This window comes from Excalfactoria chinensis, chromosome 24, assembly GCF_039878825.1.
Source record: "Excalfactoria chinensis isolate bCotChi1 chromosome 24, bCotChi1.hap2, whole genome shotgun sequence".
Classification (NCBI taxonomy): Eukaryota; Metazoa; Chordata; class Aves; order Galliformes; family Phasianidae; genus Excalfactoria; species Excalfactoria chinensis.
The window spans coordinates 3,433,561-3,458,134 of record NC_092848.1 but is presented as its reverse complement, the minus strand read 5'-3'; the positions used below and the strand labels follow the sequence as shown (position 1 = coordinate 3,458,134).

Genomic DNA, 24,574 nt, shown 5'->3' with positions numbered 1-24,574 from the left:
CTCTGAAGTCCACCCTCGGGAAGCATCTTCCCTCTGAGGGTGGGGTAGCACTGTGCCCTGGCTCTGTCCTCATGGCACTCTCCCTTCAGGTATGTATACAAATGGAGAAGATCCCTTGCACGCTCTCTTTTCTAGGCTGAACTGCCACAGATCTCTCAGCCTTTCCTCTGAGGTGCTTCAGACCCTTTGGGTCCCTTGTTGGACTCCCATCAGCAGACTTGCTGAGGACACTCTGTGTCCCATCATCCAGATAGCTAACAATGATGCTGAGCAAGTCTGGACCCAGCACTGGTTCCTGGAGTACACTGCTAGTTACCAACCTCCAACTAAACCTGGCACTGCTGCTGTCTATCCTCTGGGATCTGCTATTCAGGCTGCTTTCAATCCAGCTCCGATCTCCTATCCAGGCCACACAACAACAGCTTGTTTATGTGCCCTATAGTGCAGCATTGAAGGCCTGCCTGAAATCTATCAACAATTCTTACCAATATACTTTAAAAACCTCCTGGATTGTTTAGGTTATGCTGTGCTGTTCCTCTATGGGGTCCCATAAAGGACCACGGCCTGAGAATGTGAGGCTGCTGCCACCTGCCTGTAGAGAGCCTTGTCTGCTTGTCCTTGCTGCTCAGGTGGCCTGGAGCAGGAGCCCATCACAACAGCAGCTCTATCCAGCCTCTCTTTAACCCAAAGCTGTGAACTCCTGCTTTGCTCCTCCTCCATCCCCGAACAGCACCTTTTGCATTTCAGCTGCTCCCTTATGTGGAGGAGAAGCAATCCAACCTCAACTCTCTATCTTGTCATTCTTAGAGAGCTTATATTGCTCTGTTGCAATGCTCCAGCTGTGGGAGCCATCTCCCCTGCCCTCTGTGATCCCAACAAGGTCACAGCCCTGCACCTGCAAGCACATCTCTAACATACTGTGTTTATTCCCCATACCATGTGCAGTATGTGGGGGCATCTCAGGCTCCCCAGCATGCTCAGCACTCTAAGAGGTTTGTGGGCACTTCCCTGTGCTCACGTGAGTGCTGAAAATGAACCTGCTGAAGCTTCACATTGTTGACTTTGTGGTTCCCTCCCTGTCGCAGCATCTCATGCCCTTTGTTCAGTAATTCTATTGCTCTCTCCTAGGACTGCTGCTTCTTCTCCTCTTAGTTTAAAGCTTGTCTAATGCATTCAGCCACCCCTGGGGGTTCTGGTCTCCTAGTTGTTGTGCAAACTGTAACCAGCAGGGACTGAGTGGGCTCAGAAACAGCACTGTGACCTCAAACCTCACCCTCGGGTGGCAGGTTAGGTAGCGACCAGGGTTTGGAAGCAACAGGTTGGAAATCTCCTTGTCTTTTTGTGCTCCTGGTGGTGCTGAGCAGGCTCTGGTGAATAACTGGCTGCTGCTCCTCTGTCCCAGTGGACCCATCCCTCCCGTTCATCTCAGCAAATGCTGAAGCTGGAGAGCTTGCAGAGGTGCCCTGGTCTGAATGGTGCAGCTCTGTGTACACTGCTGTAGTGAGGCTGTGCCAAGTAAAGCTTGAGGCACGCCTGTACCCCTTCCTCCGCCCACAGTGTCTCCTCAGGCCTTTCCTGCTGTGTGCTCCTTGAAGCTGGAGGCTGTGAGGGATTAAGAGGAAAGCATTACTTTTATCAAAGAGAACCGAATCCTCTTGCTCCCAACTAGTGCAGGGATGTGTCTGCAGGACAAGGCCTGTAGTCACTGTGTCAGAATTTGTCATGCTGCAGCAGCCCCCAGAAAGGTGAAACGAGCTCAGGTGTCTGCAGAGCCTTGTTTGGAGGATCTCATAGCACTTAGCTGCTGCTCTTGGGCTAATAGGAAAGGATGCTGTGACCTTCCTGTTTTGCTATCACGGTGTGGACCCTCTCGATGAAACGGTCTTATCAGCACACAGGCCCAGCTCATGTTTTTGTGGCAAAAGCCTGTTCCTGTTAATAATATCAATTCCTGACAGCTGCTTCTGTGTACCCATGGGAAGCCAGCAAGAAGGAAACTACTGTGGTTTTGCAGGGTTCAAGCACACTCTGCCCAAGATTTGGCTCCCTCTTTCCCTTGTAAACAATAGATGCACTGCAGGAAAGGGAATCCAGAAGGAATTAGGAGCTGACACAGACCTACGCTCAGAGCACAGGGCAAGCTTTTTGGCCAACAACCCCTCCAAATCCTCTTTTGGTGATGCCATTATTGCTGCTTTGTATGCTGCAGGTCACTCCCAGCAAGAATTCCAAATATGGCTCTTCAAAGACTGTGTCAGGCAACTCCTGACAGAGTTCATCTACTTGCTGTCTTTTTCTATAAAGTGACGTTTTCAGCAGCAGAACTGAACTCGCTGCTATGCAGAACCTGGTAAGAATCTGTGACAGCCACACTTTTCATTCCTGACGAAGGGTTCTGGCTGAATTCACAAGTCATTCTGGCTTTGAGGTGGAGGAGAAGCTCCCAGAAACATCTAAACAATCATTCTGTGTTCTGTCTGTGGTATTTATCTTCCATTCCCAGAGAAGCAGAGGCACTGAAGAACCCTTTTCTCCTCCATTACTCCTCCAAGTGCTTTTCTTGATGCTCGCATACATCACATCCTAATTTCCACCCATTAGTATCATCTGTTCTGTGTTTTCTTCATTACGCAGACTCTGGCTGATCTAAACTCACACACATCCCTTGGGAACCAAGCAGAATGCCTTCAAGCTGTGGATGATAAGCAAACACCAACTTACATATAATCAATCCCTTGATGAGCTATTTACCATGTGACATTACCAAAATATTTCTCATTGGGAACTATGTTTATCTCAGTCTGTTTTTCAAACTACCCACAGCCCTGAAAATTCACATCCTGGTGCTCAGATACGAGCCTTCTCTCTATCATCTTGCCTTTTGCTTCAGGATTGCCTGTACTTGACGCTGCAAACATTAATTTACTTATAGAAGCTGATTTATCTACAGAAGCCTGTGTCCTCCAGCATACATTTCTTCCCCTTCCACTGCTTCCCGTGGCTTAACACAGAACAATGAGCGCTTGTCAGGGAAAGCAATAGAATAAATGAAGAGCGGAGTTATACCTGGAACTCATTACAGCCACTGAGAAATTCAGCAGCACTGAAAATAGAAATCCAATCTCGGCTCTTGCGAGGAGAGGAATTAATAAGTGATCCTTCAACGGAGACCGACTCCCTCTGGTTTACCTTCGCTTCAGCCACGTCACTTCAGGGCACCAGCACCACTTGCTGGATGCCTCCCAGCAGCTGGAGAACCTCCATAAGTGCTGCTCTTCCTTATTCCTGGGTTCAGCTCCTCGGAGGTCTGCAAGGAGCCATCAGCTGCTTGGAAACCCTCGAGGTTCTGTGTCTGAACTGAGCATCAAAGCTCATGTTTACTTTGGGTTGCAGAATCTAGGCGTAAGAATGCTTATTCAAACCAACCAACATCCCTCGGGCAGCGCTAACATCAAGGAACACAATGATATTTCTTTGTGGAATCTCTCCCTCCTGCAAACTCAGGGCGAGGGGATCCTGGAAACGTGATCTGTGATTTCCTCTTTGCTGTGAGCTGAATGAAGGAAACAAATCTAAGCCTGAGGTGAACCTCAGTGTAAAAAAATAGCACTGGGCAAACAGTGAACATCTCCTGAATGCATCACTTCCACAATGCTCTTCTAAGGCCTGTTAGACCAGGAAGTGCACAGCTACCAACCCACAGGGAGCGTTGGATAAAAGCCTTCACGTATCACTAATAAAACACCACAGCGGTGGTGGGAAGGCAGGCAGAATGTCAGACCTCGGATACAACAGCGCTTCAATAGTGACAGAAACTGTAATAAGGGAAGTGGTGATGAAAAGAACATCAGTAATATCTGAATGCACATCTCAGCTACGCCCAGATGGGCCTTGCTATGATTATGATTGCGGATGGCTCCATCCTTACCTCGCTGTATTATTTATCACGTTAAGCTGGACGCAAACACATCTCCACCCCTCTGACTGCAGGCCCTCCCCACACACGCCAACATGGCGGCCCTCAGGCGACACAAAGCCACGAGCCTCGACCCCGCCCCCACGCTCTCAACGGGATTGGTCAGCTCCGGAGTGACTCAACCAATGAACAACCTCGCGCCTCCCGCCACCACCCGAATCCGCGGCTCCGAGGCCTTATTGGCTGCGGGGCCGCCAATGGGTGCCCGCCCCCCCGAGGCCCCGCCTCCTCGGATCCTGTCAGCGCCCGCCGCCATTTTGGCCCAGGCCTCGCCGCTCGACGCCGCGTTTCTCCGCCTTTGCTCTGGATGGGACCCGCTTCTCGCAGGGCTCCCGGCGCAGCTCCGTCCCGGGCCGGTCCCGCTGAGCTCTCGGTCAGGGTGGGAAGCGTCATCTGAAGGCACAGCGGCGAAGCTGAGCCCGGTGGCGGGCGCGGGGCCGCCCCTCAGGCCGTGGTGCTGCGCTGTCTCAGTCCCGAGTGGATGCGGCTGAGGCTGCAGTGCGCGCCGGGGCCGAGGGAGGGCAGCAGGCGGCTGCGTTCTCCGAGCGGCCGGCCGAGCTGCTGCTGCTGCTCCGTGCTGAGGTGAGCGGCACAACTGGGCTTCTGGTACCTGGCTTCAGAGCCGGGGCCGCCGGACGGAGCTGTGCCAGGAACTGGGACCGCGGGCCTCAACTCCGCCTCTCCTGGTGGCTGAGGCTCTCAGCTTTCCCCTGTCTCACCCCCCTGCTCTGCCCTGCCCAGCACGCCGCTCTGCCGGCACTTGGCCTTGACTTGAGGCGTCCCTCAAGGGGTGGCACTTCATTGCTGTGGGGCACTCCGCAGCCAGGGGGGCCCTCTGGCTCTTTGGGGTTGCAGCCTGGGGCCCGACTCTTCCCACGCTGGGTGTCTTGCACAGGCAGATTCTGCTCTCACCCCGTATCCCAGCTGGGATCAAGGCAAGCAGATCTGTTCAAACAGGATCTGAGGGAATTGCGTGCAAAATATGTAGGGAAATGATGAGATATTTAACAAAACTAAGATATTTTAACTGCAAAGTCAAGCTCTGGAGAGTCAGAATGTACCGTAATGTGGGTGACCCCAATTTCTGTGTGTCTGTGAGCTGCCTGTGGCTCCTCTCAGGCCTCCCGAGGCACAGAGAATGGTGCTTAGTGTGAGGAGGGTCCAGCAGTGCATCAAGGTCAGGGCAGGAACCTGCGGCAGCTGCCTCCTGCCAGCCTTCCCCTGGACACGTCACACATCCCGTGTGGGATCTGGGGTTTGCAGGGGGTGGGAATGCTTTGAGGCCATGTGGGGAGGGTAACAACCCCTGCTTTGCTGCAGAGGTTGACAGAACAGGTCTGGCGCATTCTCCCAGCACACAGACCTCTGGAGTGGCAGGTGGATCATCCTGACACCTCGGCAGTGACCAGGCACACTTTGCAGAACGGGAGATGCTGCGACACCCAGGCAGACACAGAGCCAGCATCGGAGCCTGGGCGGGTGAGTGGGGCTGTGCGGGGCTGCTGGGCCTTGGCACACATCAGGGGGGCCTGGACTCTGTCCTTACATGGCCCTCGGTAGCTCTTTATCTCCGTCTCTCTTATCTGGAATAATGTGCTCGTGTAATGGCAGCTTTTCAGAACTACATTTATTGCCAGTTGCAGCAGGAGCTATGAGATGAATTGCTCCTTGCTCTGCCAGGGCCGTCAGGAAGCAGGAGCTGCATGTTAACGGGGTGAGAACAGCTGCCTCATCCTCTCCTGCATCCTTTACCGAGGGCGGTGGGTAGTTCTGTGCCGGTCACAGGCAGGTGTCCCTACACAGACTGCCCTGTCAGTGCTGCCAGCTCCTGGGGAGGCACCTCCAGAGCCGGGATGGGTACTGGGCGGTGTCACAGCACGTCTCTGATCAGTACGGCTGCCTGCCATCCATCCATGCTCCAGCCTGGAGGCGTGCCGGTGCCGCCCTTCCCGGGGCTCCATCCCCGCTGCTGGGGATGCTCAGAGCCCTGCCCAGAGGTGCCATGAGTTTGCTCAGCCTCAGCTCGCCCTCCTTTGGCAGCCGGGGCGAAAAGAGGAAGAGAGGAGGTCCCCCAGCCGTCCCCGTTGCCCTCCCCATCCCCATCTGCCTCCCTCCTTCCCTTCCTTAACAAAAATACTATTAAAACGAAACCAAACCCGAGGCTCAGCCCAGCGCCGCGCAGCCGTGGGCTTTGGGACCCTGGAGCCGGGCTGCGGCAGAGGGCGGCAGGTGCCGGGGCTGCGGCGCGGGGCTGCGGGGCACGGCGGCCGGTCGGGACCGGGGCGCAGCGGAGCCCTGCCCGCGGGGCGGGGGTGTAGGCGGGGGGAGGTGTTTGCGGCTCAATAACGCCCAGCAGAAGTTGCGAGCGGCGAAGAGAGACAGAGAAGGGGAAAAAAAAAACACCCCGACACTCACCCGCCCCATCCCTCCTGCAGCTCCGCTTCCTGCCCAGCCCAGCTCACTGCAGCGTGACCGCTCCGCTCCTCTCCATCCCCGGCACCCCGGGCACCCCGGGCCCGGCGGCAGCGCCATGGGCAACGCGGCCGGGGGCATGGAGGGGGCTGCGGCCCGAGAGAACCGAGACCCCCGAGCTCCGGGCCCCGCCGCCGTCGCCGCCGCCGCCGCCACCCCACCGCGGCCGCCGCCGCCCGCCCGGCAGCCCATGCCCGCCGCGGACGAGCTGGAGGAGCGCTTCAACCGCGTCCTGGTGAGTCCTGGAGGAGCCGCAGTCCTGCACGGGCTTTTCTCTGTCATTTTTTTTTCCTCCACCCCCCCATCCCCCGTTTCCATCCCCGCGATGTGGGCCGTCTCCTCCCGTTGCGCACGGGGAATGCCAGCGGGATGCCCCGAGCTCCGCGCTGCCCGCTCTGGTGCCGCTGTCCTCGGCCCCGGGGATGCTCTGCGGCCGCGGGGATGGGGCTGAGGAGCCGGCGACAGGCCCGGAGCTGGCAGCGCGTAGTCGGCGAGCAGTGCCAGCCGTGCACGCTGCAGCGAGCCGGTGCTACAGATAGCAACCTGCCTCGCTCTCCTCCTCCCCTGCTCCTCTCCGGCACATCCCGGCAGCGCTCTCCCTCTCCCCCTCCCTCTCTTTCCATCTCAACGCTGGGGTGAGGACTGGGATCAGCCCCAGCCTCGCTCCGTGGTCTGGAGCAAACCGCCGGCTGTCCCGTGCCGTGGGGCCGTTAACTCGCCGCGTGCAGCCCCACAGCCCCATGGGGCGCTCGGGTAGGCAGAGAAGAAGGAGGTGAGCTGAGTGCCGGGCACCAGCAATGCAGGATTGAGCTGCTGGCCGCTTCTCTCTGTCCTTGGGAGGGGAAGGATGGCCGTGACCTTCACTGTACAGCTGTGCTGGACGCGGTCCCCGTGCCTGTGCCTTCCCCCGCACGCAGCGATGTGGCCTTTTCCTCCCTCTGCAGCTCCGGAGGGCGGAGGCGAGAGCAGCTCGACTCTCCCCGCAAAGCCCCGCACGCCGGGGAGCTGGGCACGCTCTGAAGGTCGTGCTCCTGTGTCTCCTCACTCACCAAAAAGCTCCACGGCAAAGTCAGATCGGCAACGCACCGAGAGCAGGGAAACATTTGCTGCTTTCACATTTGCTGCTTTAATCCCCTTATCCCCTGCAGTCATCCCGTGTGCTCACCTGAACCGGTGGAGGAGCAGTAGCCCGGCTCCGGCTGCAGGCACGGCTCTGGTGGCTGCTGTTATACAACGAAGGCCGGAGCAGCACCGGTGCTGTGACCTGAGATGCTCCACAGTGTGTGTGTGGCCTCGTGGCAGGCAGGACCCGCCGGCCCAGCACAGATTATTTACAGGCTTTTCCGCCGTGCAGCAATTACAGGAGGATTACTGGGGACAGGCATCGCAGCTGAAGTGTCTGCTTTGCCTGCAGACACAGGCTGTGAGTCCTCTGCATCTATTCTGGCTTGCTGTTACTGCAGAGGGGTCACAGCAAAGGGCTGTGCAACGCAGGGCCTGGGTGGTGCACCCGGGACCCCCGGGATGGGGCTTTGCAGCAACTTGCTGTGCGCCCACGGCGCCGTGTGTTGCTTTGGGTGCAGGCTGCGGGATGAGGTTCAGGTTGTGTCTGTGTCTGTAATGGGGTGACGCATGCGGTGCTTTCAGGAAGGGGATGGGGACCTTGAGGTGCTTCTGCTACGATTGCGAGGCCTCAGGAAACGTCACTTTCCGCTGGTGAGATGGGGCCCAGGTGTGCTCCAGGGGGCTCAAAGGCCAAAGCTGAGAAGTGATGAAAAAGGGCAAAGTGGAGATCCAGAGCTCTCCCAAAACTCCTGGGTCCCAAGCAGGAGCCCTGGCATGGAGCACGCAGCTTTCAGCAACATGGGAACCGGGCTTCTTGTGAAACTGAGTGTCCCAATCTCTCTTCCTCCTTTCACAGAGGCTCCCTTCCCCCTCCTTCCATCCCACTCGGGGCAGGGGGAGCAGCAGGACCCCCACAAGAAGGCACCAAGGGCCTTCAGCCACACCAACTTGTACTTGGAATCACCTCTAGAAACTCATGGTGATAATGGATTCATTTCTTTACTGCTAAGGGTGTGGGATTAGCAATAATGCGTGAAGCGGTGTGCTAATGGTCCATCTGTGCTATTGCTGGGACATGATCTGGGTCCATCACACAGCTTTGGGGACAGCAGTGCCATAGCACCGGTGTTGTGAGAGCATCCTGGTGTTGTGAGAGCACATCAGTGCAAACCAGTTTTTGGGCAGCTATCCCAAACTGAGAGAGCTACTGGGAAAAAGCCAGGCTGAAAGTCAGCCCAGGGCTGTTGGACCAGCAGAGGGGTCCTGGGGGTCCCGACTGCCACCGTGTGCTCAGCAATGGGGAATTCTGTATTACTGCAGAAACTCTGGCTTGTTCCCAGTTAGGGCTCCGTGACAGATGCTGCACTGGCAAAGGGATGGCAGGGCCGTTTCTGTGCCAAGCAATCTGGGTCGTGCTGGTGTGGCTGTGGAGTTAGGGGATATGGGGACAGGAGGAGGAAGGGAGCAGTCAGTCTCTGGCTGCTGGGCCAGGGGCGTGCAGGTGTGTGTGAGCTCAGGGCAGTGTTGTTCGTCCCCCTTACATATCAGGAAGCAAATGAAGGTTCAGGGACGGCTTAAATGAAGAGGTGAGATGAGGGTGTGGTGGAGGTGAGCCACAGCTGGGCTGCATGAGCATCCAAAAATAGCTGTGAGGGCTCTGAGATGGGGATGGTGGAGGCCCTGCTGTGAGGTTTTGCTGCTGGGCCGTGGCAGCTCCTAGCTCAGCTGGTCACGAGAGCTTTGCTTTGGCCCCTTTGGAGACCTGGAAGAGAGATCAGCCGCATCTGAAGGGGCAGAGACCTAAAAACTCTCTGAGCCGGGTGGCAGATTCCCACAGAGCCCTTGTTTAGCTGCTGGTAACACCTAAAATCAGCAAACGCTCTGTGAAATCAGGGCAGCCTGTAGGGTAGGGATGGAAACCGGGAGACCTCAAAAACTTCTCGTTGCTGAAGAATCATGGTGTGCCGCAGGGCCCCGCGTGGCCGGGAGCCACTGGTGTGCGTTTACAGTTGTCCTGGGGAACCAGCAAACGTCACCCTGCAGATGTTTGCAGATGTACTGTTGGCCGGAGCGTGGTGCTGAGGTCGGTCGCAGTGAACCCCAGCTGCAGCCGTGCCGTGGGCTGGGGGATCTCACCCAGGAAAGGAAAAAGATGCCCTGCTCCCTGCTGGATCTGTCCTCAGTCCGGTCTCTGTACAACACAGCAGCATGCGGGATGCTGCCATGCTGTCAGGGCTCCCGTGCAGCTCTGCTGATGTCCCCGGCATCCCCATGGGGGGATGATTGCCTGCACAGCCCAGTGCTGGGAAGGAAGCCTGTGTTTGTGTGTTTGGCTCAGACTGTGGCTGAATCCGGAGGGCGTCCCGATGTGGGGATCCCCCCTCCATGCTGGTGCTGGCACTGGGCAGGCGCTCAGTGGGGAGGTGAGTGTGACTGACGAGTCTCATTTCCCCGCCGTGTGCTCAAAGGAGCTTCTGCTTGTGCTTAAAATAGAGCTGGGAACAGCAGGCAGCAGGGAGGCTTTGGCCACAGCTGCACGGTAGCAGTGTCTGTCCCTTAGCAACTCCTTACCCTCCCTTGAGGTGGGCTCTGACCCCTGGTGGGGGGCTGCCTGCTTCCCTGCCAGCTTTTCCCTCTGGCACCTGCTAGGTTTGGGACCTGGCCATGGCTGGCTCTGGGGACTGCCTTGCAGGGTGAGGTGCTCCTGGGAGTGCTGCCCAGCCCTGATTGCTGTGTGTTGGGGTTTGGGAGAGCCCAGGCTGCCCCAGTACCTGGCACTGAGCCTTGGGAAGAGGCTGTGGCCTCAGTGTCACGTCAGCATAGCAAGGAGAGATGTGCTTGCTGGAGCAGGACAGTGCTGGTGCCTGTCACTGGGGGGACAGTGTAGGAAGTCCTGTGCCACAGAGCGGGCATGCTCCAAGCCCTGCCTAGCAGAAGCATCGCCTTCACAGCATCACCACAAGGGCTGGAGCATCCTGGGCCTGGCACATCCCATTGGCTGCCAACACACCCTACTGCTGTCATCACTCTTCCCTGTGGCCTTGAGCTGGGGTGCTGTCCTCTCCTTGCCCAGCATCTGAGCCTTTATGCTGGGCCAGGGGCAGCTTCCCATCACTGTTGTGTGGTTCTGCATCTGCCGTGTGCCCAGACACTGCTGCACACATAGATCTGCACGTGAGCTTCCAGCTCTCAGCCCCACATGCTGCTTCTCTCCCCTCCGCCTCGTGCAGGTTGGGAAACCACAGAAGACGCCTCAGCAGCTCAGCCATGATCCCTAAGCAACGGGCGTCTCGTTTCAGTCTGGGTTTCACTTGAGCTGCCCAGGCAGCCAACCAGCAACGGCAGCACCGCGCGTGTTTTGCAGAGCAAACACTTCCGTGGTGGATGCTTTTAATTTTCTCTCTGGGTGCAGAGACTGGCCCTGCTTGAAGGCTGCTCAGGGTGTGGAATGAAAAGGGACTGCCTGACACGCAGAACCCCTCATCCTGCCCAGCGGGGTTCCTCTGCACGGCCTCATGCTGCCGTTGTACAACCAGAAGTCCTTTTTGTAGTGGGAAATGATGTAGGTGCTGCTTTGCCTCCCCCTGTCTGGTTTCATTCGCAGGGTAAGTCCCTACATAACCCTGCAGCAAGTCTCCCCCCTGCTGGCTTTGGCTGTGGTGAGGGTCTCAGCCAGCCACCTCCTGCCTGGGAGCTGCTGAGGTGTCACCTCAGGCACTGGAGATGTTGGTCTCCTGAGGGATGCTTGGTGGCTGTTCAGGCTGCCAGGAGCAGGGCAGGCAGCAGTGCTGCTCAGCAGCTGTGTCTGCCCTTGTGGGCTGTGCGGCCTGCTGTGGGTGCACCCCATGGCACAGCGGGATGCGGATGGGCTTGACAGTGGGTGCTGGGTGGAATGAGGGTGTCAGTCTGGGATGTGGTTGCTGGGGTATGTCCCCTTGTCCACTCCGTCCTTGTCCTCACCATCCCTACCACCCAAGGAGAAGCACCAAATCCTGCCTTAACCACCTGCCAGGCCTTCTTGCATCACATCTCCCACTCTGCCCCATGCCCCCAGTGGCACCAGAGCCCCCAGCAGGAAGTGAGAACCAGCTTCTTTGTGCTCCTGCCTGACGCCACGGACCACAGCAGAGTGTCCTGGGTGGGAGGCCACTTCCTTCCCCTGCACCACGTGCCTTTGTGGGGAAGGCATCCACCACCCTGTTTGTAACCCAGACAGTGCCACATCCTGCCCCCAGCCCCAGCCCTGCTGTGTGAAGAATGGGCTGTGCCCTCACTGGGGACAGCGGGGCTTGGTGGCAGAGCCCAGGCATGGCCACCTCTGTAGGGACATCTCTGACATCCCACTCTGCCTGCATCCTTGGGGCAGGGAGCTCATGCAAGACCCTGTCCCATCAGTGAGGCTTGTTCCTGGCTTTTTGGAGCTCCACAGCTGGTAAAATCAGGCCCTGCTAGTTTAATGTTTAGATTGTCTTGTGAGAAGCCAGGATTTGCTCTTGTTGATCTCTGTGGATCCCTTCCAACTCAGGACATTCTATGTTCAGACATTGGAACAGCCCAGTGCAAAGCTTATAGACGTACTGTGGGTTTGGGGTCTGCAGGGTCCCATCTGTTCACACGGACAGGGCCCTGTGAGGACAGAGCTCCCCAGCAGAAGGGCCCTGTGGGTGTCAGTCACCCATGGCAGGTCCTGTGCAGCAGGATGTGTCCATGCCTTGCCTGTCCCAGGGCCCATCCGGACACTCTGAAGCAGCCTGGTGGCCTCGCAGTGAGGTTGTTTGTGGCCTTGCAGCATAATTTTGGTGTTGGTGCTGAGCTCACCTGCTGTGGACAGGTGGGAGGGAGCAGCTGGCTCCAGGCAGCCCAGCCAAAAGCAGCCAAACATCGGCTCTGTGTGGTGGCTTGAGGCTCCAGGCAGCTCGGTGACCATGGCTTCATCCTTTGTGTAGGATCCTTCCTGCCCCCATCACTCTGGTTTGGTTTGTTGCAAAAGCAGCCTGACAGGTCGTTGGTGGGAGGTGGGCGCTGAGGTTTCCGCTCCTTCCTGGCGTGTTGGCACTTCTCTTTCATGGGCTTCTCTGTGGCTGCCTGCATCCATCCCTGCTGCGCTCAAATCCTGGCCAAACCATTGTGGGATTCCCCAGGGATGTGGGTCTCCCAAGGGCTGCACCCACCGGTGACTGCACCTCACATCCCTGTGCTGGGGAACCCCAAAAATGAAGGTTAAGGTGACTCAACAGGGTTGGATCTGTGCACTGTCTCCATGTGCCATCACTTTGTCTTGCCAGACTTTTCCAGGCTCTGCTCCTGCTTTTCTTGGGGCTGAATCTCCAAGAAATTGCTCTTTGGGGAGATGAAATCTCAAACCTTTTAATCTCAGGGTACGTGTGCCATGCCGGAGGTGCAGTGGGGGTTCCCCCAAGGCTCTGCAGGTCGCCCCACAGTATCTGCACACCCCTAGGATGTGCTGGCACTCTGCAGGCAGGAGCTGAGCCTGGGGTGTCCCAGGGCCCCCGGACGTGGTGAGGAGCAGTTTTGGTGGCTGCCTCTTGCCATTTGAGGAGCGGAAGCCACGTCACGTCCTGCTCGGGCGGCCGCGGTGGTGGAGAGGCTGATGGGTGGGGAGGCGGTGAAGCCGAGTTGTGCAATGCTGGCACGAAGGGAGGTGGTGACATGCAGCACCCTGCCCTCAGATCGTGTCCGCAAATAAACACTGATTTCACCATCTGGGCCTGTTGTGTGCCTGCAGTCAGGGCTCAGGGCCATCCATCACCCTCAGGCCTTGGGGGCTCAGCCACATCCCCAGCCTGGGTCGCCATTCAAGGTGGTGGTGCTGCTGGACTGGGATCCGGGTTGCCAGTTTTGTTGCCCTTGTGGTATGGAGGGATGACTCCAGTTTTCCCCTCAACATCCCCTGCCCCCAGCTCCTTCCTGTGCCCTCTGCAGTGAGGATCCCAGACACCCTTGGACAAGGACAATGCTGATGGGTCTGTGATGCCTGATGGTGATACAATCACATCCTGGGGACAGCAATGTCCCCATGGTCCCACCAGCAAACAGAGACACTGGGTGCTGAGTGAAAGGGGAGAACCACATGCCCAGAGAGGACTCTGGGGACAGCCATGCCCCTGACACGTGTCTCCTCACAGAGCTCCATGAACCTGCCTCCAGACAAGATGAAGCTGCTCAGCCAGTATGACAATGAGAAGAAGTGGGAGCTTGTCTGCGACCAGGTGAGGTCTGAGTGCTGCGTGGCACCTTGCTGGCCCTGCTCCTGGCTCTGTCCCCAAATGCCACTCACAGTTGGTGGCTGCTGGTACATGAGGCTGGAGCAGTGGATCCGAGTGCTGGCATCCATCTCCATTAGTGAGACAGCAGCTTATTAACCTGATTAAACATTTATAGGCGGCCATCTGCAGCACAGGGGGTGGGTGGCTGCTGTGCTTCTGGGCAGCGCTGGGAGCTGGGACATTTCCCCATGCACATGTCCTGGCTTCAGCCTCTCTGTGTGGTTTGTAGGAACGTTTCCAGGTGAAAAACCCACCGTCTGCCTACATCCAAAAGCTGAAGAGCTACTTGGACACGGGTGGTGTGAGCAGGAAGGTGAGGGCTGCTTTGCACTCTGTGAGTCTGCCCTTGTTTCCCTCTGCTGGTCCCCAGCCTAGTGACCATTCGGCTGTCCATATTCCTACAGTTCAAGCGGCGAGTGCAGGAGTCAACACAGGTGCTCCGGGAGCTGGAGATTTCCTTGAGGACCAACTACATCGGGTAAGGAGGGGTCCTTGTCACTGGGGCAGAGGCTCACATGCTGGTGGCTTCTGGGGTGACTGTGATGTGGAGGCACAGGTGGAGGCTGGTGGCCTCATCCTGCCTGTCTGGGAGGACTCTAATGAGAGGATGGAGGTGCTGAGGCAGCAACCAGCTGTGCTCTGACTGCTGCAGAACCCAGTTTCCATTTTGGCTGTGCCAGTTTGTTACCACCCATGGGTCCCAAGTAGAACTCTGCCCCCCACACTGGGTGCCCTGGTCCCTTGTGGCATGAGGGTTGCCTGTGTTTTTATCTGGGCATGGTGACTCACTGCCCAAGGCTGGGCTGTTCCATAGGGTGGTGGCAGAGCCCATGGGCTGTGTCCCATGCAGGTCAGGCGCTGGGGTTTTGTGTGGCACCCACCAGTGTTGGAGAGGTAGCACATGGTGGTGCCTTGTCCCTTGCATGTCCTAACCTAACGACTGGGGACATCTGGCCAGGGTGTGCCTATGTGCCTTCCCCACCACAGTGAGGCTCTGCTGGGGATGTGGAAGGGGAGGTGGGAGGCAGAGAAGGGTTGGCATACCCCACTAATCCCTCTTCTCCACAGCTGGGTCCAGGAGTTTCTCAATGAGGAGAACAAGGGGCTGGATGTGCTGCTGGAGTACCTCGCCTTTGCCCAGTGCTCTGTTGCGTACGTCCCCACTGCTGCTGGCATTTCGGGTGCCTCTTTTCCCCTGATCCCCTGCCCTGATGCTCCGTCACTGGGCTGGGGTCTGCCTCCTGCCAGGCTCAGAGGGGCTGGGTGGGCTGGGGAGGGCTCTGAACAGCCCATGTTCACCACCCTGGATGTCCCCATGTGTCTGCTGGCACTGAGGTTTCTCCTTGCCCATCTATCCCTGTCCCCACATGGGCCAGCAGGTATGACATGGAGAGCACTGAGAACGGCAGCCCGGGCTCTGAAAAGGGTAAACCCCTGGAGCGGTCAGTTGAGGACCTGAGCAAAAGCAACTCCTCATCTCCCACACACGGCATCTCCAAAGTGCGGCACCTCACAGTCAGGTAACCTGCGGCACCCCAGTGCCAGACCCCACTGCCTCGCTGCCCCCTGGCCCTGCCATGCTGTGCTGTGCCAGCTCAGAGAGGGGCTCGGCAGGGAGATGCAGTCCTGGTCCTAAAAATGGATTCCCATCACAGTGTGGGGGACTGGGGAGGGACAAAGCCACGTGTGCTCCCAGCAGCGGATAAACTCTGCGGGGATCCAGGGCAGAAGCAGGGTTGGATCCATTCTCAGCGCTGCTCCCTGCTGCAGGATGCCCTGGCTGAAAGAAGGAGTGGGGTGATCTGTGAATGAGCAAAATCAGAGCTGCTTGAGAATCGGGGGAGTAAATCCCCAACCCACTGCTTCATTGGACATGGGAGGGTTTAAAAACAGGGAGGGTTTGAATGTGACCAGGCCTGCCCCCCTCTGAGCGAGCCCCGCTGGCTGGCAGCTCTCGCTTGCTAACCCTGCAACCCTCTTCTAACCCCGCTCTTCTCTTGCACGCTGCCGGGGGATGTGCTCACGGTAGGTGACGGGGCCGGGGTGCTGGTGTGGCAGATGCCCCAGTGGAGTCATGCAGATCCCTCTGACTCGCTGCTGGCTCTGGTGTGGGGACAGTCCCTGCAGTTGTCCCCAGTAGTCAGGGCGGTCCGAGGGGACACCCAGCTGTGGCCATCCTGGGAAGGGAGACAGCTGCCATAGCGTGTCTGGGGGCTCCCTCAGGACTGCAGGGCCTCTCGCCACCTGCCAGCACCTCCGGAGGAGCCGGTGTGTCCCCAGCCCCAGGGACAGGTCAGGAGTGATGGCTTGGATGTGGCACCCGCGGGGTCCCAGCCCTTTGTCACCCACTCACCATGCCTCAGCCTGGTCACAGGCTTAGAAGGGCAGCACTTTGGTGCTTGATGCCAGCCCCTGAGAGTGGCAGCAGCCGCCCTGCTTGCCTCCCATCTGTGTTCCCCTGGCCCCCAGCTCCGTGCCCCAGCCATCCCGCGGGCTGCGCGGGAGCCCTGTTTCTCCCTCCTGTCCTGCAGGCTCTAACGTGCCTCCAGCTGCTGCCTCTCGAACCAGCACATCCACACCCTCCTCCACCACGTCCACCCCAGCGTCCCCTGCAGCGCCCCGGGCAGTGATGGGGACAGTTGCCCCAGGTCACCTGGCAGCTCCTATTCGCCCCGGTGAGCCTCCGAGCCTGCCCATGCACGAGGGGCACCTGGCTTTCCAGCCACCTTGGCCCCACCACAGCCCACCCCTGGTGCTAAGAGTCCCTTGGGCTTGCAGATGGGGATGGCCACTGAGCCAGACATGGGGGCTCCCCCCTTTTGGGATGCAGCTGGCTTGGTCTCTGGGTTTCTGCTGCTGGCTGGTGAGCCCAGGGTCACCGAGGCCACTGCCTGACCCCTTTGCCCATCTGCCCCCGCGCTGCCCCTGCCCTGCTTGCGCTGCACCCCCAGGTGCCCCCAGGTGCCCCCTGCTCAGCTGCCTTCTTGCCCGGCAGGCTCAACCCCTCACACAGCAGGAAGGCACTGAGGAATTCCCGCATTGTCAACCAGAAGGATGATGTCCATGTCTGCATCATGTGTCTCCGTGCCATCATGAACTACCAGGTGGGCACCGGCAGCATCCTCAGGGATCCCTGAGGGATCCCCAAAAACTTCCAGCCCTGTGCTGCCCTCTTCAGGGCATTGGGGTGGATTGACGAGGAGGAGTACATATCTACTGTCCACAAGCTCTAATGGCATAGGGCTACCCAGCCTTTGCAGTCAAGTGTCCTCACTCAGCCACCTGTACGGTGGGACCATGGCAGAGGCACGTCACAGGATCCCAGGGTGTCCTTGGGGTAGGCCAGCAGATGTCTGACCTCATTCATGATCCTTTTCCCCCCAGTCTGGCTTCAGCCTGGTGATGAACCACCCAGCCTGTGTCAACGAGATCACCCTGAGCCTCAACAACAGGAATGCCAGGTAGGATCTGTCCCCTGTCCCCTTGTCCCCTGATGCACCCCACAGCCCTGGTTCATCCCTGTGTCCCCACAGGACGAAGGCACTCGTGCTGGAGCTGCTGGCCGCTGTCTGCCTGGTCCGAGGTGGCCACGACATCATCCTTGCTGCCTTTGACAACTTCAAGGAGGTGAGTCTCCAGCAGGGATACAATGTCCCTGTGATGACACCTGTGCTTGTGCCTCAGTTTCCTTTTGTGCAGCAGAGTCCTGCCCCATTGGAACACCTTTGATCCTAAAAGTTCCCATCTCCTAACTCATTTGAGGCCACTTGAACTGTTGGAATCAATGTCCCCATGCCAGCACTTGTCTCCAGGGCCACGTCCCAGCTGGACCATGGCACTGAGCAGCACCCAGCAGGGCTGGGCTGGCCTCTCCAGTGGGCACCTGCTGCCCAGACACCCCTAGCATTGCCCACTCTGGCCCTGCCTTTCCCAGCCCTCAGCCCCTGCTCCCACCCCAGGTCTGTGGCGAGAAGAACCGCTTTGAGAAACTGATGGAGTATTTCCGAAACGAGGACAGCAACATCGACTTCATGGTGAGTGGCTCACAAGGCACGGAACCCGCAGCCTGGGGACCCGCAGCCTCCTGCTTTGGGGGAAGCTCCTGTGGGTCCACCAGGCCTCTTGGCTGTGTCTCCAGCTATGGGGCTGTCCCCAGTGTGCTGTGTCCCTCCCCAGGGTCCCAAGGGCAGTCAGATGGCTGTGCTGTCCCCAGGGCATCATGTTTCCCAGCCAGCACGCCATTCTGTGCATGAGGGCCACTGAGCCACCATAGTATCCCCAGACCATTGTGTCCCCAAGGGCTGCTGAGCAGCTGGCTGTTTCCCAGCTCTCCAGAGCAGTGAAGCCACCATGCAGTCTGCAGGGCCACCGTGCTGTGCCCAGGGCCGCGCTGAGCCTGCTCCCATCCCACAGGTCGCCTGCATGCAGTTCATCAACATCGTGGTGCACTCGGTGGAGAATATGAACTTCCGCGTCTTCCTGCAGTATGAGTTCACCCACCTGGGGCTCGACCAGTACCTGGAGGTGGGTTGGGGCTTCCCCAGGCCCGTCCGTGGTCCTGGCAGAGGGATGGGGGTGGCTGGATGCTGTGGTTGTCACCCACCGTGACGGTGCCTCTGTCTGTCCCACGGCAGAGCCTGCGTCTCACCGAGAGCGACAAGCTGCAGGTACAGATCCAAGCCTACCTGGACAACGTCTTCGATGTGGGGGCCATGCTGGAGGACTCAGAGACCAAAACGGCCGTGCTGGAGCACATGGAGGAGCTGGAGGAGCACGTCAGCCAGGTGGGACGTGGGTGTGTGGGCCGGAGCTGCTGACGCAAACCCCACTCGGGGCGGGTGACGGCCGCGGCTGAGTGACAGTGCCTCATCCTCATCCCACACAGCTGACAGAGAAGCTGCAGGATGCAGAGAACGACTCCATGGCCAAGATAGCGGAGCTGGAGAAGCAGCTGAGCCAGGCGCGGCGGGAGCTGGAGGCGCTGCGGGTGAGCACCCATGGGTGCTGCGGCACTGCCGTGAACAGGGAGCCTCGTTTGGGGCACGAGGGGGACGTGGGTGACACGCTGGGTTTTGTCTCCGCTGCAGGAGCAGCTCAGCCCGCCGCAGCCACCCAGCCCACCGGCCCCGCAGCCACAGGAGTGCTACCGGCTGGCACTGGAGCGGCGGCTGGCGGAGCTGGAGGAGAAGGGGTTAGTGCAGATCCTGCGTGGGCCCGATGGAGACGTCGCCATCGAAATTGTCCCCGTCGTCATAGAAACTACAGCAGCCCCCGTGGTTACCGGAGAGGCCACTGCCACCAGCACAGGTACCGCGGGTGCAGGGAAATGGAGGCCGCCTGCCGTGTCCCCGCTGTCCCCTTCGTGTTCGGGACAGGTGGCACAGAGGAGGGGTGGCGGTGTGTTTGGGGCACAGCAAAGGTGTGGGGATGTGCCCAGGGATCACCTGGTGGCAGCGGGATCTTGGCAGTGGCCCCGTGTCCTGCTGTGGTGTTGACTCACCCACTTCTTTCTGTTTGCAGATATTCCGGCTCCAACTCCTGCCCCAGCACCCGCTGCTCCACCACCACCCCCACCACCACCCCCCCCACCGCTGCCTGGGGCTGAGCCTGGGTCCCCCATACCCCCCGCCCCCCCATTGCCTACAGACATCACTCCCCCCCCAGCCCCTCCACTGCCAGGTGCCCAGGTACCCCCACCACCCCCGCCGCTCCCTGGGGGCCCGGAGGGCTCTGTGCCACCCCCACCCCCACCCCCACCCCCACCGCTCGGTGGGCCACCCCACGCTGGACCAGGTGCCCCCCCCACTGCCAACGGTTCAGGTGAGTTGGGCCTGGGGATGCTGGGATGTTTCTGTCAGCGTGCTGGGATGGGGCTTGGCCCCCCAGTGACACTGTCCTGCTCTCGCCCCGCAGTGAAGGTGAAAAAGCCAATCCAGACCAAGTTCCGCATGCCTGTCTTCAACTGGGTTGCCCTGAAGCCGAGCCAGATCGATGGCACCGTCTTCACCGAGCTCAACGATGAGAAAGTGCTGCAGGTGAGGCCGTGTGGGCAGGGGGGTTGGGAGCAGGGGCTCAGTATGGCTGCCACGCAAGTCCTCGCTGCAGCCGCACTGAGTTACCCCGCCTTCGTCACCTGTGCACCCGCATTGCGGCCGTGCTGGCTCTGATCCCTCGCCCACGTGGCACCCATCTGTGTCACTGCCTCACGGGGCTGCAGCCTCCAGGGAGATGGAGGTCAGACAGAGAGAAGCAGCATGGGATCTGCCCTGTCACCCCCTCCTTGTCTCCTCACTCTGTTTTCATCCTCTCATTCTGCCTACGTCTTCTTCCTCATCTTCATCCTCTGCCTTCTTCCCGCTCCCCTCACTTTGTCCCCTTACCCCTTCATTATTCCATCCTTGTCCTCTCGTCCTATCCCTGCCCTGTCCCCATCCCCTCTCCTCCTCATCCCCTCCCTCCATCCTCATCCTCTTCCCCATCCCACTTACCCTGTCACAGTCCTCTGGCCGCAGCCCCGTCCCCTGTGCCCCACCGCAGCCCCCAGCAATGCCCTCAGCCCCGTGTCCCCGCAGGAGCTGGACATGAGTGACTTTGAGGAACAGTTCAAGACCAAAGCGCAGGGCCCCGGCCTTGACATCAGCGCCCTAAAGGTGAAAGCCACACAGAAAGCCCCCAGCAAGGTCACGCTCATGGAGTCCAACAGGGCCAAGAACTTGGCCATCACACTCCGCAAGGGCGGCCGCAGCATCCAGGACATCTGCACGGCCATTGAGACGTGAGTGTCCCCTCCTCAGTGCAATGAGGTCACACGGAGCGCTCGGGGTGGCACAGGGTGGGCTGGGCCGTGGGGTGATGGGGGGGATGGCACCGCCCGCTGTGCTGCAGGTACGACCAGCAGGCGCTGAGCCTCGACTTCCTGGAGCTGCTGCTGCGCTTCCTGCCCACGGAGTACGAGCGGACCCTCATCGGGAAGTTCGAGCGGGAGCAGCAGCCCCTGGAGGAGCTCTCGGAGGAGGATCAGTTCATGATCCGCTTCAGCAAGATCCCGCGCCTGGCCGAGCGCATGAACGTCATGATCTTCCTGGGCAACTTCAGCGACACGGCCCAGCTGCTCATGCCGGTGTGTGGGGCTGCGGGCGGCACTGGGGGGGCTGCGGGGAGGCGGCATCCTGCAGTGAGACTCACGTGCTTCCCCTCCACCCACAGCAACTCAATGCCATCATCGCCGCCTCCATGTCCCTCAAGTCCTCCAGCAAGCTGCGCAACATCCTCGAGGTGAGGGGCGTGAGGGGCAGCCCCATGGGGGGCACTGGGGCCATGTGGGGGCTGCTGGGGTGTGATGCCAACCTGCCTGGGGTGTCTCCTCAGATCGTCCTGGCCTTTGGGAACTACATGAACAGCAGCAAACGTGGGGCTGCCTACGGCTTCCGCCTGCAGAGCCTCGATGCGGTGCGTTGGGTTTGGGTCCGGTGTGTGCAGGCAGTGTCACTGCACGGGGACACACCGTGAGAGCAGAGGATGCAGTGACCTGCTGTGGGTGGGGGGACGTGGGAGGCAGCCGTGGAGTGGAGGGGTGTGGGGAGCAGCTGTAGGAGTAAAGGGCCTGGGGAGAAGCTATAGGGATGGAGAGACAGAGCCAGCTGTGGGGACAGAGGGATACGTTGGAGCAGGTGTGGTGATGGAGGGAGGTGGAGACTGGCTGTGGGGTTTGGAGGGGTGTGAGAACTAACCATGGGGTTTGGAGGGATGTAGGGAGCAGCCGTAGGGATGGAGGGGCACAAGGAGCAGGTGTGGAGATGGAAGGGTGTGTGTGCACAGAGGGACATGGGAACCAGCCATGGGGAAGGAGGCCTGCCCCGAGCAGGGGGCGGTGGGGCGATGGGATGCAGGGCAGGGCTGACGCTGCTCTCTCCCAGCTGCTGGAGATGAAATCAACAGACCGTAAGCAGACGCTGCTGCACTACCTGGTGCGGGTGATCACGGACAAGTACCCCGAGCTGACCGGCTTCCACACCGAGCTGCATTTCCTTGACAAGGCGGGCTCAGGTAGCACCCGTGGGCGTGGGGCTGGGGGCCATGGCGGGTGCAGCCCCCACCCTGGGGACCGTCTGAGCCCACCCTGATCCTGGAGCTGGTTGCTGACCGCCCTCCCCGCAGTGTCCCTGGACGGCGTGTTGCAGGACGTGCGGAGCCTGCAGCAGGGCATGGAGCTCACCCGCAAGGAGTTCATGCGGCAGGACGACAGCCTCGTGCTCAAGGAGTTCCTCAAGGCCAACACGGAGCTGATGGAGAAGCTGCAGGCCGACAGCAAAACTGCCAAGGTGGGTGTTGGGTCCCCAGTCCTGTGCCGGGATACCCTGCGGTGCTCTCTGCTCACACCTGTGCCCCACGGGAGAGGCTGTGGGAGGGCTGCTGCCAGCCCCCAACCCCCAGATCTCTGCCCACAGGAGGCCTATGAGTCGGCCGTGGAATACTTCGGGGAGAACCCCAAGACCAGTCCCCCCACTACTTTCTTCCCCATGTTCATGCGCTTCATCAGAGCCTACAAGGTAGGAGGGGATGGGGGTGTCCTGTTCCTGGGGGCTGGGAGGGGACAAAGCCACGAGTGCGGCTGGGGGCTCGCTGCCCACATGGACCCCGGCACTCAGAGCCATCCTCTGGGGCAGCTGCAGATCCCGGCCCCCTGCAGGCACCGGGCTGTGCTGCTGGGGACCCCCAAGGAGAGGGAGGAGGGCGCTGAGCTCACCCAGCCCCGCAGCAGCCCCCAGCTCAGCCGGCCCTCCCTGCCCTCCTCCCCAGAAAGCAGAGCAGGACATCGAGCTGTGGAAGAAACAAGAGGCTGCGGCCAAGGAGGCGGAGTCCGGCCAACCCGGCAGTGAGGAGCAGCTGGACATGAAGGTACCCGGTGCTGGGACGGGACCCTGCAGCATCGCTGCCCCAGCAAACCCCACGCAGCCACAGCCACGAGGCAGCGGCCTGGATCTGTCTGTGCCCTCGTGGGTTGGCCTTGCACCCAGAGCACATCAGAGCACATTGCCGCTGGGAGAGAGCAAGAGGCTGGGGGAGACGGGGGATGCGCTGCTCACCCTCACCCTGCTGTCCCCCCTGCAGTCACCGTTCCAGAAAGCCAAGCGGCAGCAGATGGACATGATCGCTGAGCTGAAGAAGAAGCAGATGGTGAAGGAGCCGCTCATTTATGAAGGCAAAGACGGAGCCATCGAGGACATTATTTCAGGTGAGCGGCTGGGCGTCCCCCTGCAGCCACAGCTGGGGGCGGGACGTTGGTGGGACCACGGCGATGTTCTGGGCCGGCCCCCAGCTCTGCAGTGTCAATGGCACAGCAGGGACCGCCTCGGGGATATGGGGGTGTCAGCGAGGAGCGGGGGGGCCCCGAGCACCGTGCAGAGCCCAGCCCCACCTGCAGCACCTTCCTGTCGCACGCAGCGAGGCTGCCGACCTCTCTGCCCTGTCTCACAGCTCTTCCTCCTCTTCTGCTCCTCCTTCCTTCCCTCCTTCCTCCTCCTCGCTGTCTCTGGATCGCTCAGCTCTGAAAACTGTTCCTTTCACGGCCCGGACGGGCAAACGCTCGTCCCGGCTCTTCTGCGATGTGAGCTTCAGCGAGGAGAGTCCCCTTTAGCGGCTGCCTGTAGGTAACGGGGCGGGGGCTGCCGGCATCGGGCTGCAGCACGGCGGATCTGCGGGGCCGGGAGCGGAGCGCTCGGCTGTGGGTACCGCGGTGTCGGGCTGCAGCTGAGCGGGGCCGTGCGCGTTTCTCCCGCTGCAGATCTGCGGAACAACCCGTACCGGCGCGCGGATAAGGGCCGCGGCAGCGCCAAGAAGCGGGCGGCGGGGCAGAGCCTGCAGGCAACGCCGGACATCGCGCTGTGAGGCGCACCGGGCCGCGGGGCGGGGAGCGGTGCCCGCTCGGAGCCGGCCGCCCCCGTCGCCTTTGGGCCGGCCGCAGGGCTGCCCCAGCGCTTGCTTAGTGCCGCCGCTCAGCGGTTCTCCCGGCGGGCGGAGCGAGGAGCGCCGCGAGCTGCTTCCCGGAGCTGCCGCATCGCTCTCCAAGCCGCGGGGGCGGCCCTGCGCCCCGCCGTGCCCTTCAGCTTGCCGGTGCCTTCGACCTCGTGCCGCCGGGGAGGAGCGGCGCTGCCGGTGCGCCCCTCAGCCCCTCGGAGCCCTTCGACGCCGCGGAGCCGGTTGTGCCCGGGCTGCGCCTCCTCCCCGGCACGGAGCTGCTGCAAACATCCCACCCTGGGAGCCCCAGGAGCTGGCAGGGGTGGTGCTATTTCAACGCTCACTTTCTACGTCTTCCTCACCATCTCCGTGCTGGACGAGCACGGCCTGGCGCTCCCGTGGGTTCACACCGGCTGTTCCCGGCCCTGCTGCTGCTGCTGCTGCTGCTGCTCACCCCGCAGCGCCCAGCTCCGCTCCGTTCCCCACCGCCGCTGCCCGCATCCCGGCTGCCCCGGAGAGCCGCAGGCAGCGCAGCTCCCCGCTGTAACTAACGCTGCTCGGCGCCGCTCCGGGAAAAGGGCTGGGAAAATGAATGCGTAACTTATACATGCCTTGAAGCCAGAGATGTAAAACATTAACCGCTCCTTTGGATACGTCCGTATTTTTATATACCGAGGGCCTGTTAAAGCAGAACTGCTAATAAACCGACCCCGAGGGTGGAGTGCCGGCTGCGTGCTGGTGGTGCTGCCCTGCTCCGCCACGCACCGCAGCGCCCTCCACTCCTCTCTGGGCCGGCGCAGCAATGACCGTCCGTAGT

At 60.2% G+C, this 24,574-nt stretch overlaps 1 protein-coding gene across 1 annotated transcript; it reads left to right on the top strand.

Moving 5' to 3' along the window:
• The first annotated feature begins 5,936 nt into the window (after positions 1 to 5,936).
• On the top strand, positions 5,937 to 24,531 carry FMNL1 (formin like 1). The gene is given in 29 exon segments (XM_072356393.1): positions 5,937 to 6,041; positions 6,044 to 6,100; positions 6,103 to 6,205; positions 6,412 to 6,683; positions 13,660 to 13,743; positions 14,030 to 14,113; positions 14,205 to 14,278; positions 14,869 to 14,952; positions 15,180 to 15,320; positions 16,796 to 16,904; positions 17,185 to 17,261; positions 17,334 to 17,427; positions 17,760 to 17,834; positions 18,214 to 18,324; positions 18,435 to 18,584; positions 18,686 to 18,787; positions 18,888 to 19,107; positions 19,321 to 19,620; positions 19,714 to 19,835; positions 20,373 to 20,575; positions 20,686 to 20,920; positions 21,007 to 21,075; positions 21,169 to 21,249; positions 21,717 to 21,846; positions 21,958 to 22,121; positions 22,248 to 22,349; positions 22,600 to 22,698; positions 22,912 to 23,035; positions 23,585 to 24,531. Coding segments are annotated over 29 exon segments (3,660 nt in total). The 5' UTR covers positions 5,937 to 5,951; the 3' UTR covers positions 23,689 to 24,531.
• The last annotated feature ends 43 nt before the right edge of the window (positions 24,532 to 24,574 follow it).